Source organism: Ambystoma mexicanum, chromosome 3q (genome assembly GCF_040938575.1).
Source record: "Ambystoma mexicanum isolate Mex_15411 chromosome 3q, UKY_AmexF1_1, whole genome shotgun sequence".
NCBI lineage: Eukaryota > Metazoa > Chordata > Amphibia > Caudata > Ambystomatidae > Ambystoma > Ambystoma mexicanum.
The window spans coordinates 182,081,026-182,096,638 of NC_090926.1; the positions used below are offsets into that span (position 1 = coordinate 182,081,026).

The 15,613-nt window shown below is 47.4% G+C and overlaps 1 protein-coding gene across 3 annotated transcripts in view; it reads right to left on the reverse strand.

Annotated features, from left to right (window-relative positions):
• DIP2B (disco interacting protein 2 homolog B) overlaps positions 1-15,613 on the reverse strand; it is a 1,149,028-nt gene that overhangs the window by 397,644 nt on the left and 735,771 nt on the right. For all 3 annotated transcript variants that reach the window (XM_069653448.1, XM_069653447.1, XM_069653449.1), the window contains exon 22: positions 9,548-9,662. In XM_069653448.1, coding sequence (XP_069509549.1) covers positions 9,548-9,662 — 115 coding nt within the window. The remainder of the gene's footprint in view (positions 1-9,547; positions 9,663-15,613) is intronic.

A 15,613-nucleotide genomic window follows, 5' to 3' on the forward strand; every position in this document is an offset into this window, starting at 1 on the left:
ACCGTTGACAGCACCCATCTGTCGGATGTTATCCCTTCCCATGCCTGGGTGAAGCTGGATATTCGTCCCCCTACTGGGGTTGCATGGGAAGGGACCCTGAACTGAGCGTCACTGCTTTGGTGGAGGCGTGCCTCCTCCTCTACTGGGGCTGCCTCTGCCTCTACCACGTCCTCTTCTACTAGCCCTACCATACCCCTGGGTAGACTGTTGTGAGTTGGTGTTCCACTGTGTACCCTGGGTGTGGGAGTAGCTATTTCCTCTATTGAAATTTTGGCCGCGGGGGCGACGAAAATTGCCGTTCCCTCTTTGGTTAGGTGGTTTGGTAGTTAACTGGCCAAGGGATTTGAGGGTGTCGAATTCTTCCTTAGCGTTTTTTAGAGCGTCCTCGACTGCCTTCCCAAACAGGAGATCACTTTCCACTGGTTTGTCTAAGAGTGCAGCTTGTGTTTCTGCTTTGAATCCCGACTGCCTCAACCAAGCATGTCTTTTGATGACAGTCCCCTCTGCTATAAGTCTACCCGCATTGTCTGCGGCGTCCAGAGTTGCTTTTAAAGTGCAGCCTGAGACGTTTCTTCCTTCTGCACAAATGCGAGCTAGCTGGCTCTTAAGGGGTTCGGGAGCAGAATCTATTAGTGCTGCCACTTCTTCCCACTGATGACAGTTGTAGCTAGCCAACAGTGTGGTGGAATTCGCGATTCTGGCTTGGTAGGCTGCCGTGGAAGCTACTTTTCTGCCAAAACCATAAAGTTTTTTACTTTCTTTGTCGGGGGGAGCCTCAGAGGAAGATAATGGTGTACCAGCTCTTTTGCGGGTGTTGGTTACTACTAGAGAGTCTGGCTTAAGTTGACCTCTAATATATAGGGGGTCCGACTGGGCTGCTTTAAACAGCTTCTCCACCCTCGGGTTCACAGGTCTTGTCAGGTTTGGGTTGACAAGGGATGGTGCTATTCTGCGTTGAATAGATTTCAGGATGGGAATGGTCTGGGCTACTGGCTTCCTTTCCCCTATTAGTTCTTCCGCAAAGTCCCTTTCTTCCTGGACACCTTGTGTGTCTATGTGGAAGTGGTTAGCTGCCCGAAAGAGCAGTTCATTCAGGAGGGGCTGATTATCTATTGGGGAATCAGACACTGGGGCTTCCCTTTCGACTGGTGAGTCCATTCGGAAAATATCTGGGCTATTTTCTGGCTCATCCTCGTCTTCGTCTTCCCCGTAATAATCTGATCCTGCGAGATCTTCTGGCATGTCAATTTCCTGACCCTCTATAAGGGAAGAGTTTCCTTGGTCTGTAGGGAAGAGGTAAGAATAGGGCTGGACCTCGATGGGGTCTAAAGGCCTTAATGGTGTCTCGACCCGGGGTCTTTTATTTGGAGGGATAGGGTCCCTTGACCCTGAGGGAGAATCTTCCTGAGGGTTTAAAGCTAGGAGTTGTTCAGGGTGTCTTTCAAAGAAATTCGCCAAGGAAGACATCCTTGACATTACTCTGTCAATGTCCTCGCATGACCAGAGTTTGGAGCTTGGGGTGACCTTGCTGGGACTTTCTATGGACTGGCCCTGAGAAGACTTGGACGGGGAAGTCAGTTCTTTTGTTGTGGGTTGTTTCCTTTGCTGTTTACCCCCTTCCCCGTGGGTGGAAGTGTGTTTACCCTTTCCCTTATCTTTCGACGCCTGGCGTCGAGGATCGGAGGTGGAATCCCTGTCTTTCGAAGTAGCCTTCGAAACTGGGCCCTCTTTACTCCCAAGTGATGTACCCTTTTCTTGGGGTGCAGGCTGGGGATGGAAGTCGTGTTCGTCTCCGGACGATTGATCTTCCGTGATGTTAATGGTCGAGGCACTATGTGCAAGTGTGGAGGCTTGCCTGACGTCGTGCGGCGACCTCGACCGGGACCGCCCAGAGGACGTCCTTTCGGACCGCTCCTTCTGTGCCTCTTTCCGAGGTTTCGACGACGTCGAATCTCGGGTGGATTTTTTGTGTTTAGCGTGTGTATGTGTAACGCTTTTGTCGCCGGGGGACTTCCCCATAGTCGCCGGGACGGACGACCTTCCGAGGCCGGGGACGTGCGTTCGGCTGTCTTTCGACGCCTTGGTGCCCTCGCCGTCCGAAAGTTCGGCGTCGCTGCCGTCGCTGAAGGTACCCTCCGCCTCCATAGCTGCTAGCTTGGCGTGGTGGGCCCAACGCTTGGTGGAGCGGTCCTTGAGAGTTTTGGGCTTAAACCTACTACAGGCCCTGCAACCCGCCTCGGGGTGGTCTCTGGGTAGGCAAAGATTGCACGTAGCGTGCTTATCTACCCAAGGGTATTTTTTATTACACTTGGGGCAAAACTGAAAGGGCGTACCCTCCATACGCGCCTGTGGGCAGCGGGCAAGTGTGTGTAGGTAATAAGGTGTCTATATATATATATATATCTATATAGCCGAGTGTGGAAGTGTACCACCCCCCACTCTCCCTACTTGTAGGGCCGAGGCCAGCGGCCCAGGCCCGAGCCGAGGCGAAAGCCTCAAGGCCCAATCCGTCGGTATTCGACGTTGATCTCCTCCCCGGTTCGGCGTCGAGATGTTGATCGACGAAGGTTGACAAAACGGGGCAAATTAGAATTATTTTTAGTGAAAATATGGCAAAGCCAGGGAACTCCGATGAAGTGCTTCCGACCAGAATGGCGGAAAAAAACAATCTGGGGATCCTAGACGCGTGAGGGATCATGGGTACAGTGGACGTCACACTAGGGATAGTATTACTGGCACGCCCTGTGTCGACGCCCATTTTCGACTTTCGAAAAACAAACTGTAATACTCCGCAGCTTCCACTAGATGTCGGCCTATGCACAGCATGTGATCTAAGCAGATTCCACAAGCCTCAGAAATTATGTTACGCTCACCTGGTATCCACGGGGACGCCACCCAGCCGGGTTACTCGCTGGTATGCTTCTTAGTTTTGCCAAGATGTGGTCTGCGGGGAAGGTTCTGCCTGAAAATACAGGACTGTTTTCAAGACTGGCCGACCGGGGTAAGTATCCTCCCTCCACACCTGTATGATTTCAGCCCCTCATGGGCCCTCTCCTCACCTTGTGGTAGAGTTAGACGTGCTCTCTGTCCTGCCTTCTTTGCAGGGGCGCGTTGTCTTTTGTGGGCGTGTGCGGTCCAGTTACTTCACTGATGCCGGCCCGTTTGATATCGTTCAGGTAGGTCTTATTGCTGTTATTTAGTATTGTTGCTATTCTGCATGCCTCTTTTGTTTAATAATGTCTCTTTTTCTCCCTTAGGTATGCAGAGCTTCAGCGTGGCGAACTGGCTTGGTTGAGCCCCGCTGGTAAATGATGGCGCTTTAAGAGCGCTATGATGCGGTAAGTAAGCGCTATGCGCAGCACTGCGATGGCTTATCTTTGCTAACCTGTTTTGTCTTCTTTCCCTGCAGGTCGCGGTGTTCTTCAGCGCGTGTGGAATTTTCCGGAGTGGTGCCAGCCGAGAGGCGACCAGCCAGGTAAGCCTTTTGAGCAGTTCGTAATTTGCAATGTCTCTTCTGCTTTCTTAATGTTGCCTCTATCTTCCTCTTTCAGGTTGTGCAGTCCGGGAGGCGTGCAGATCCGAGGAAAGCTGTACTCATTAGCTGCAAGTAACTAAAGATGAAGGCTGCAGGTAAGATGCTGATGCTAATGATGTTCCTTTTGTCTCCATGCAGGTTCTGTTTCTCCGGGGTTCGGGAGTGTAGCTGGACACAGTGAGCGTCACATTGCAAGCTGCAAAGTAACGCGAAGCGTGTTGTCTTGCTCAGGTGTGGTTTAAACAGCCCCAACAAAATAGTCCAGGTAAAGTAGTCCCTAGGCTACCACACCCAAAACACTAGACCGCATAGCTTGGTTCAGAGGAACCAAGCTATGTGGATGCCTCCATGTTGGCTGACAACACAACAAAGTAGTTCCCAAGCACATTGTTTATCATGATGTATGAGCCTGGCGCCAAAGGCGCCAGGACTGGACCCAAGAGTGTTTCGGAAGAGGATGCCAGGCTCTAGAGGCCCGAGTCCTGACTCCACCTGGCCAATGGGTTTGCCAGAGGGGGTTCTGGGTGAGGGTCGTGACAGATTACTCACCTGTTATGTGGTTATGCCTCTTCTCAAAAGTAATGCTGTTGGTTTCACTTTATTATTCCTGTTAGGATAATTGTATGAGTGTCCCCCAACAGGGTCTTACTTCCCCTGACTTGCGGTTAGTCTGTCCAGAATAAGTCTGTATTGGGTTTTACCTACCTAGAATAACTTTGATTCATTCATAAAGTGTAACATTGGGGGTTGCTTTCCCTGGTCTGTTTGAGATGGACACAAAAAGAGTCTTAGGTGTATACCTTCCACAAGCTGCCGATATCTCCTTGATAAAGTATATGGGTTTTACTTACCTTGAGTTATCTGTGTGCCATCCAAAACTAAGTTACCAGTGTTACAGCTTAGCTCAATATGTGTTTCACTGATCTCAAAAGCACCTGTAATCGAATATTACATCCTTAGGTTTTACTCACCTAGTGTAACTTATCACAAAAGTATTAGTTCTAGGATTTTACTGTACCCAGAATAAGTGATCCACTTTTCACAAAACATATACTGTACAGTTGACCGATTATGTGATTTGTTGCTGAGTGTCACAGTTCAACTGGTAGGGCTAGTACCCTTGAATTACTGAATGTAATCTTAAAGTAACCATTGGCTTTTACTCCCCAAGAATAGGTGTGACCTATACTGAATGTGTATGAAAAGGTTTGAGTTCTCTAGAACTACTGTTGGGTGTTCCAAATAAGGTTTATGCTTTGGTCTGTGTACCTTCAAGCATAGTGTTGCGTTTTTATAATTGTGATTACATATAAAGTGATTGTACTTATTTACCCCAAGATTTTTCTGGTCCTACTTGTATTTAAATAAACCACTTTTTTTAACAATACAGTGTTTCAGTGTTTCGTTGGACCATTTGTATTACAATTTCATTTGTACTGATTCTACAGCCCTCTCTCCCGCCTAAAACAAGCCTGGCTGCTCTATCTACGCTACCAACTAACTCAGGTGGTAGAGACTTATACTAAGAGTGGAGTCTTGTACTGCCTCAGTTGAATGGTTTTACTAAGACGTTGGACTTCAGAAAAACTGTCCTAACAGTTTCCCTTGGCCAGGCTAAAGCCTGACTTTCTCTTTGTGGAGATACTCTTCCCCATGTTCCATCCTTCTCTTTTTACTGTCCAAGACTTTTGAAACTGCAAGGATTTTACGTATACCTCCCCATGACCACTTCATGACCACTTCACCTCCTTTATCAACAATCTTTACACCACCAATGCTCTTTGGTGCTGGTAGTTTTCTTATTCTCTTTCCATGTGCCCTCTTGGCATCTTTAAAAATTCACATGCAACACCAATACTTGTTGGCAATTGTAGTTTTAATTACGCCCTCTTGGCATCTTTCAGAAATTGTGTCCTCTTTACTTTTGCACTTATGGAGGTTTTCAAGTTCATATAGATTGCTTTTAACTCAATCAACTGATCATGATCGCGGTTACTTTCTTGCCCTAGTTTCCCGCTTTCCACAGGAACATTTCAGAGACTTTTGAATGTGCGATTCCACTTTGGAGGACCACTCTGTTACTTTGAATACTTTTCTCAGCATTTAATCATTGCTCTCTTCATTAACGTTTTATATGCACACGCGCAAACTTCAACTCATTACATGCCTCTTTTGCTCTCAACACAAACCAGGGTTTTGCCTTCGATAACTCACTGGTCATGTAAATTGGGCTTTTGTTAGGCAAGATTGTGTGCAGTACCTTTTGGGAGGCTATAGCAACCTTGACCTCCTGGCAATAGGAACCCAACCTTTGGTATAACTTTGTACTCCACAGGTCGATAGTGTGGCTGAGCAGCAAGGCTTATTTCAAGAGTAGTCAATGTGAGCAGCAGTGTTTTTACACAGAAGTCTACAGGGACAAGTATCCAAATAAATACTTGCACTCAAGGTTTCGTGATTAAGCTATTATTAATTTAACAGTCAGTTGAATAAGCCTTCTTCAGAAGGGAGCAATATAGATGTAACACAAATACAATCCAAAATACACACTGTTAGTTTCTCTAAATCAGAAAGTACCTATTTGGGATGGCACACAGATTATTCCTACACCCTGAGGTGACTTAAATAACTAGGACGCTGTGGACATTAATATATCACTGGTACATTTAGAGCAATACTGCGACTGGTGTCAAAGAAAAGGGTTCAAGATAAAACGATAGGTACACAAATATTCGGAAGCAAGTATGTACTTTTTAACCATCCAATGCAAAGCAAATTAACCCTTTCCTGGAGGAAAGGTAAAGCACAAACTCAGAGGTAAGCAGAGTCTTTGAGGGAGCCAGGCCAGCCAATATTAAGTTAGCAAAAGTCTAGGTGAGCTGAAGTACTTCTTGCAGTGAAGTAAAAGTCTTGCACAATGTTTTAGAAGTCTTTCTAGAAAAAGTAGAATCAATGTAGAGCCACAAGCTGGGATGCTTGTAAGGTGCAAAGGCTGCATGCAAAACTGCAAAATCAACCAAGACAAGTCTCAACTCAGAACAAGTAAGGCTACACAACAAGAGCTAAGTCCTCATAGTTTTAAAGTACCTTTGGTTAGAAGAAATGGTTCCAGCCGGCTTCTGTTCACGTGTAGCTCTGCAGATCCTGTTGTTCGTGGGCCTCAACCGTGGGGAGAAGTGGGAGAACTTCTGGGGACTCCTGCACTACAATGGGACTGTCAGCATCAAAGAGAAAACTTCGATTCAGCTGCACTTCTTGGTTTCAGCCCCTTGCCTCTCAGCAAATAGCACCTCTGCGGTTATCGGCTACCACTATGGACTTTCCATGCATCTGGGGTCCAGCACTCTGTCGAGGTGGCTCCGCCTTGGTCAGTCCTGCCTCCTGGGAGTCCAGAGGTTCTTCCACAAGCTGGGGTCTGACTTAAAAGCAATGCACTCAGTCTGGTGTTCCTCTCCCTGGCACTTCGGTTCCACCAGCAGTAGCGGAAGTACAGCAAGCTCCGAGAGGATGTCCAGGCGAGTTAACTTTGGGGTTAATTGGTCCCACCAACCCAAGGGGAAAAGTCGTCCTTGCAGGGCTTCTCTAATTGAGGCAAATTTGGAGCTTCAGCACAGCTGCAGGTCTTTACAGGGTATACCAATGGTCCAGGAGTTGCAGCTGGCATCTCTTCCAAGTTCTTCTTCGGATTCCTTCGTCCAGTGGCCGAGACTGCCTTCCAAGCCAAAAAGCCTCGCCTTTTATGCAGGTTTCTCCCATTCATTCCAGCCTAGCTGTCACTCAGCCAGAAGGGTGGCTGTCCTCAAATAACAGCCAGCCAACCAATCATCTTTGGGTGCATGCCTGTAAGTAAGGGGATTAAGCACAGGGAGTTTCGGGCACCTCCCAACTTCCTGCCCCTGCCAGATACCCTGGAGCCAGAGTCGGGATTCACTTGTGAATCCTACCAAAGACAAATCGAACCAGACCTGGTTTGGCACGCATAGTAAATCTCAAGAAGGACCTTTCCAACAAGAAATAGCAAAAAAAGAGGACTGGGCCCATTTTAACAATATGGGCACCCATGGTTGCCTTACTGCAGCTGCGAGTGCATCCCTTGGTAAAAACACAATGGTAGTAAAAAGTAAACCACTGCCACCAGCCATTAATTACAGACAGGGCAACAAAAATGTTACTTGAGAATCTAGACAAAAGGGATACTAAGTAACCCCTCCAGCACCCTATGGTAAGGTAGTGTGTGAGCTGGGTCTAGAAAGTTACAAAATGTAAAAAGTCAATTTCACTTCACTGCTCTTGGAAACAGTAGTTTATCCAAGATAAATTATTTAAACCTTTGGGAAATCTGGAAGACTTCCCTGTGCCACTTCACTGAAGGTGCTGTGGGCCATAATGTAAAGATGTCTATGGAGTTTGTCAGACTCGAAAGTCAAAAGAAACACAGACTCCATCCAAATCACAGAAAAAATACATGAGAGAGTGGGGAAAGAGGGTCTCACTCTCTACGTTAAAAATGTAAAGTCCTAAAGTCCAGAAAAGTGCTGCGGGTCTCTAAGGTGGTAGGAAATTAGCACTTTTCTGATATTCTCCCTAACAGATTATATCTTTAATGCTTTTCCAGTAGCAGTCAAGGCTGTTACCAACACCTCCTCTGCTCCTCCCCAACTCAGTCGTTCACCGGGGAGGGCAGCAGGCTGCCTGCAAGCACTTTGAAGGTCTCTCTTTTCCGCTCATCCGTTTTTGGTCATGGAATGCTTCCCAAAATGATGGAATTCTCGCCTGGCTCTTGGTTGTCCGCAGCAACCGATCAGCCCCTTGGCCTTCCAACTTCCACAGCCTGGTTTGCATCAGCCCTTCTTGCACCGAGCCAGTGGCAGGCGTATGTAATTCGTATTACGTGACTGACTCTGCCTGATCTCATTAGAGGGACAGAGCCATTGCAAGTCAGTAGAGGTAACCCTCAGGCCTAATTCCTCGGCTCAGCAGTGTTATCAATATGAAGTGGGGAGGAATTATGGGAGTTGTAGTTTCCCATAAAATAAGCAGGGATAGGGGTTAGATGGGTTAAGGAAAAAGGGGTTATTCACCCCACACCATCACCTACCCATGTGATCCTCCCTCACTTGTCCACCCCCAGGGTCGGGATCCAAATGTGATGGCCTTTCCCAGGCCACCTAAGTACGAGATCCCCGGGGACTAGGCTGTGAAACACTCTTTGGATTTTCACAGAATGAATAAGTAAGGTGGGGAGGGGTAAGGCTCTCCTTATTCAGGGGAAGAAAAAGATCCAGAAGTCCAGCAAAAAGGGTTTTCACTAGGAAAGGGGATGAAATATAAAACTGATCCATCTCCCCAACATCCTATAGAAAACTATGGAGGGGAAGTTGCAAAAAGGAAATCTTCCCTAACAAATTATTGCATGAAAATCTGCTTGTGTTTCTAGAGTAGTGTGTAACCCACCGAACTAAGTTGTGTTAGTGCTTGCCTTGGAACAGTTAAAGTGTACATTTGTGTAGTATTGTAATCAAAAATGTTACTTTTATAACTTACCTGTGTGGGTCTTCTCCTTATTTCCATGTATTTCAGCCTTGCTGCTTGGCCAACGAGAGTGGCTTTGCTCAACTGGAGTTTCTAATTACCTTGTGAACCCCTAAATTGCCTTTTTTTAAACTTAAAAAAAATCTCCCTGCAGCTACCCATACTTTTCTATTCCGGGGATCCTTGGAGTAGAATTAATGGGCAGCGATTCAACAGTGAAGGACCACTGATAAGAAATATACAAAATAAAACACAAGGCATCACCATGAGCATAGGTATCGTAGAACAACAATTAACATGAACCCATGGTCTGATCCAGGTGCACTGACTCTTATTGAAGGAGATTGATTAATCCAGGCTAGGTAAGTAAGCATTGCAGAATACATGTAGGGCAGGACTTAGGCTCCCTTTAACTTATATCCATGAGAGTTTGTATCAAATGCCTAGATGGAGCGCTAAACAGTCCATCATTAACAATACCTGCAGTACTCTGCTCATCCACTGAAAAGAATCCTCTTCAGATGCATCTGGCCGCTGCTCTGCCACCACCACAATCCTTTCATCGTAGAACACGGTTACTGAGAACACTGCAATTCTGAGGGGAAAAGAACAAAGGCAGACATGAGCACATTGGTTTTTATCTTTAGCAATGACAAAGCATTACTGTGCTGTAAAGAGAGGGCATGCACTAAAGTCAATGAGGCATGGAGAAGCAAAAGCAGGTACAAAAGCAAAAACACACCCGAGCCACAAAAAAAACGCAATTATGAAGTATTGATTTTATACAGTGAAAGATCAGGAAACGGGTCTAAACATGAAACAGTAACCAGATTACATAACCTGGCTGGCAACTGTTAGGCAGAACTGCATGCAGTACCCTCTGGGACCACCACGTACAATTAGGACTACAGGTGCAAGTCAAACCAACCTTTGGTATAAGTCCATACCAAACAGTTTTTGGTAGCGAGCTGAGCAGCCAGGCTCATCTCAAGAGTGAATGTGAGCAATGCAAGCAGTTACACAGAGGTCTTTCAATCACAGTGATTCAAGTAGACACTTATATTCAAGGTTTCTTGGTAAAACACTTATTAATTTATTACACAATCAATTGGAAAACATTTCACTAGAAGGAGGCAACTTATTATAAACAAATACACTTCAATACAAAACTAAGATTTTGAGACAGTTTGAGCTCCCCTGAAATAGGAGCAAAATAGCAGTTCAGTTACTAAGAAGTGAGCAAAAGGAACAAGGTAAGTAGAATAGACCACATATACTTTTTAAAACAGTGCAAATAGTTTCAGTTCACCAGAACAGTTTGATTCAAGTCAATAGGTCTAGGCCAAAGTCAATTGGCAAGTGTTCTGGATAGGAAAGAGCAGTTATGGTATCAAACGGTAAAGTCTTTGCAAAAGTTCTTAGAAGTAGTTTAGGTGAAAAAGGATCATTTGTGGGGTCACAAGCTGATTAGGCCTGCAAGTTGGGAAAGTTTCACAAACTTTCACTGCGAGAGTGGCGTTCTCTCAATCGGGCTGGCACAGTACTTTTGTATGAAGAAACAAATGCTTCTGAAGTTGTTGGTTCCTGGCAGTTCCAGCAGATCTTGCTGTTCCTGAGCCTCAGCCGTGGGGACAAGAGGGAGGACTTCGGGGGACGCTTGCACTGCACGGGATCGTTGAAGAAAGTAAACAAGATGGAGTCACTTCAGTTCCAGTAGCTGGAGATTCAAGAACACAAACTGGTGTTCCTCTCCCTGGTTAATCCTAACCAGCCTTGAGAATGGTATCCAGGTGTCTTATGAGTTGATTGGTCCCACCTACTCAAAGGAAGAACCCGTCCTTGAAGGAGCTTCTCTGTTCGAATGGAGTTTGGCAAATCAGACCAGCAGCAGGGCTTCACCGGGCAAACCAACGGTCCAGGAGTTTCAGCAGCCGTCCTCTTCCTGCTAGTCTTCAGTTCTTTCGTTCCAGTGGTCTACTATGCTATTCAGTCCAAGAGACTCGCCTTTTAAACAGTTATCCCCCTTTCATTCCAACCTAGTTGTCACTCACCCAGCAGGGTGGCTGTCCTTGCCGGACAGTCAGCCAGCCAATCACACCTGAGTGCATTTGGATCTCCTAGGAGACTAAGCACAGGGAGTTTTGGGCACCTCCCTCACTTCCTGCCCACCCCAGACACTCGGGCGCCAGAGGCGTTAGTCAGTACTGAAGCCCGCCAAATGCACACGAACAAAGGGACCAAAACTGGTTTGGCGCGCAGAGACACACACTAGAAGGACCTTTCCAAAAAGAAACAGTGAAAAAATACGACCGGGTCCCGTTTATACAAAGGGGCTTAAGGCGCCATCTTGAAAAACATGGCTCCCGTGATTTTTAGGTACCTGTGTTCGCGGTCGGGAAAAATCATGGTAGTTCATTGTAAAACCACTGCCACCAGCCTTTTCAATAGGAAAGGGTAGCATTCAACTGCTAAATGAGTATTTAGACACAGATGATACTATGTAACACCTCCAGCACTCCATTGTAAGATGGTGTGTGCTGGGTCTAGGAATTGGAAAGACTAGTAAAGTCAATTTCACTTTACATTCCCTGGGAAATAGTAGTTTATCCCAGAGAAGGTATTTAAACTATTGGGAAGTCTAAAATACATCCCTGTGAGACTGCACTGAAGGTGCAGTGTAACACACATGAAAGGATGATGCCTATGGAGTTATCTAAAACTCCATAACCAAAAGAAATAAACACAGAAAACAAACAGAATTAAAAAGTACAGAGTCCCAAAGTTCAGCAAAAGAGCTGGGGGTCTCTAAGGTAGAGAGGAATTAGCACATTTTGAGAATTCTCCCTAACAGCAACAAACCTTTACTTTTGGAGATGGGAAGTAATTATTTTATGTCAAAATACAGTGGCAGCAAGGTAAGCCTCAAATTGTAGGCGGCTTTCTGGTTTAGGTGAATTTTAGTTTAAAAAAAAAAAAATCAATGTTAGCTCAAGTAATAGTTACATACATCCAAAAAGCATACACCAAAGTTACAGTACAGTGCAGCCATATGTTCAGTGCTAAAGGTAAGTTATCTCTTGTGGGGGTTGGGGGGATAAGCAGGTAAAAAAAAAAAAGAAAAAAAAAAGGGTAGTAGAGGGTTGTGGGGAGGACCAGTGTATATAGTCATATGAATTCATCCGAGACGCAAGAGTTTATTGGACTTCCCTCAGTCAATTCTTACTCCTCTCCGGTCATTTGCACGTTTTAGGCTTGGCAGGAATTCACTCCAAATTTCATCAAATCACTTTTTTCTCCCTCTTATTCAATGTGCTTATGCCAATAAAAGCAGATGTTGCAACTATTAAGATACCAAAACAAATGCTGGCTACCCACACCCTGTACAGCATTCTGCTACTCTCAAGCTAAGCCTGCGGTTTTAACCATAAATAAAAACAAATGTGCGACCATCGCCAAAGAAGCAAGCAAACTCATTTCTTTTCTGCAAAGATACCAGATTTTAAGTGTTCCAGTGTCACAAACATGATTTTCTTGCTAACCACAATCCCTCATACTATACTGTCCGTGTCAGATGAAATTTTAGGACAGTTTTTCTAAAGTCCACCCAGAAGCCTATTAAAACTATTTTACTCCGCAATATAGAACTCCAACTATATAAGTCTGTACCACTTGAGGTAATGGAAGTGTAGCAGAGCGGCCAAACGTATAGCGTACGTAGGCCCAAAGGAAACACGCCCCTAGAGTAAAGTAAAAATAATGGTTTATTATATACATACACAGGTAAAGAGTACTTTAGAAAAGTACTATCGTAATCAGCAATATAAAACCAATACAATACTTCTTTTAAGTACACTGCAATGTAAAAGACTTCTGGAATGGCGGTTGCAGTGCTAGGTAAGTAAAACCACTGTTGAACTTTATAACACTTTGTTTCAGATCCTTATGATAGAAACAACACAAGTTAAGTTACTTAATCTTTACACAGAGCCTAGGTTTCAAGAGTACGTCCCTATCTAGTTCTCAGTCTCTTTCAGGGTCAGAATGGGGGTCCAAAAGGCAAGCACAAGCTGCAGAACAGGCAAGAGTTCCTGTGGACAATTTCTGGAGCAATTAAGCAACAGTTCTTGTGGGTAAAAAAGTTCAAAGACTTCACAGAAGTCACCTTTCATGCGTTCCAGCGTTAGGCCTGGGCGAACGTGGATGGGCAAACTCCCAACTACACAAATGACCCCCTCTTCCCAAACCCCCCACACAGGAGCGACAGAATTACTTTAGTTAAGTATTACCTTAAGTCCCACAGTACCAAAGAAGCGGTGAAGATGTAGAGGGATGCCTCCACGCAGTAACAGCTGCAGACCCGGTTTCCTGTTCCTTGGTCATGGAGACTAAAGGAGGGACTCTGGATGGGATTTCACAGCAGCAGTCGAGAGAAATGACTCCCAGCAAATAATTCTTTGTGCTCCAACGTGGATTTAGCGCCTTTTCAGAGACACCAGTGAAGAAAAGTTCTTGTCCAATCGATTCACCTTGCTTGCTTGGTCCTGCACAAAGGTGAGTGGACTGAGGAATTGATTCCGGAGGTCCAGCAGGAGTCCACTAATGTTTCAGGAAGATTTGATCTGCGGAAGACGATGCACTGCAGGATGGTCGCAGGTCCCAGAGTATTGGCTGTTTGCAACCATGGAAGTCGCAGCACGTCGTGGGACAACTCAAATTGCATGTCGTCTTGGGACCGATTATGCCCACCAGTCCATGGGAGGACGTTGTCCTCTTCGGAGCTTCCCTGTCAATTTGAAAATGGGTCAGGACAGCAGCTGCCACTTCAGGCTTCCCGGCTACTGGAAGGGCCTACAGGCGCCTCTGGTGGTCTTCATCTTCCATTCTTCTATTCCAGTGGTCGACTTGACTTCAGCTTCTAGATCCATGACATTTATCCATGAACCCAGGCACTCACACTTTGGGGGGTGGCTGTCCTTGCAGGACAGTCCGACTCCAAGTTGGAACTGGTTCCAGGTAGGCATGCCAAAAGACAGTGCTGCCCGCCGAGCCAAATGCCTAATCGAAACCTCCACCACCCAACAAGGCAGAAGGAACAAGAAAATACAAGCACACAAGAAATGGCAACAAAAAGAAAAGTGGGGAGCCACCAGGGGGCGCTGAGATGTGCTGAAGTGTCTCAGCAGGTCGTCTCGCCGGGGCGCTGATATTTGGAATCCGAGACCCCCCCAGCCCTGTGGGAGTTGAAGTCTGCCCCCCCCCCTTCCCCCCCTGGGGCTGGCTGACACCCTAGAATGGTGGCGGAACGTGATCCCGGAGCCCGCAGGTGCCGGGAGACCTGAGAAAGGTCACATTCCAGCAGCGATTGGGAGCTGAGGGAGGGTCTTCCCGGCCGAAGAAACCGTGTGGATGTCTGTCTGGCGGTGGGGGAAGGGCAGGAGCCTGGGCCGCAGGCTCGCTGCCCAAGCAAGACTGAGATGGGTGACTGTAGTCCGGACTGCGGGACTCAGGCGGAAGCTTGGCACAGCGGCCTCCGCCTTTTAGTGGACCCCGACCAGCGAGCCCTGGTGTCGGGAGTGGGCGTGCGGGAGAATTCCTACATGGTCTGTGGCCCTGGGCATTCCAATTGGCAGCGGAGCGAGACTGTGGGGACGTCTGCGCCAGCCCACTGCCCCAGTGAGCTGCAGGGCAAAAAGAGGTGGGTGCGTGTTGCCGGGGAAGTGCCCCTAGAACTCTGGCAGTGTGGCGGGGTGAAGGAGTGCAAGTGACTGCCCACCGGACTCTCTGGCCCTGGACATTGTGCGAGTCGCGGTGGGAAGAGCGAGCCCCTAGTGAGAGGGCGCGGCAAACTCCACCACGTGAGCAGAGGGTGGATGAGGAGGTCAAGGCAGGTGACGCGCTTCGGAGACCAGAAGAAGCCTGCCTGTCATCCGCGGTCAGCACCGCAGCTCGCCTGGAGTGTGTGGTCCCAGGGCCTGCTTGTTGGAACAGTTGCTTTCCACTCCACAGCAGGCATCCCAGCGGAGGGCTGAGAGCCGGAGAGAGGGATCGGTGAGGAGGAGCGCGATCCTTGAGGATTGGTGGGGGCAAGCTGAGGTTGTGTCCTAGCTGCAGGGCGTCTACCTGAGTTGGCTGGCTGGGGAGCGGTCCCTCCGAGGCCTGATTTCCCCCCTGGAAGCATTCCAGCCCAAGGTCTCGGAGGGGGTTGTGCCTGCTGGTTGGTCGCCCTGGGCCTCGCCGGAGTGGGTGGCGCCTCTTGTGCTCATCAGGGTGTTATAAGCCAAGGATCTGACTGTGACCCATCCACTGGATTTCGGCGGCAGGGGGGGTGTGGGGGGGTGGGGGGGGTGTTGGTGGGCGGGGGAAGGTTGGGCGGTTTTGATCAACACACGCGGTGTGGTGGGCCAGGTGCTGGGCAGTCTGCCTTGAGGTATTGGTTTCCAGCTGGGAGTTACAGGAGAGATTATGGAGGGTCACATTGTGATGCTGGAAATGCATCGGAGGGACAAGGCCTCCGTATCCTTGTCCTTTACTGCTTTTTATCGTGTG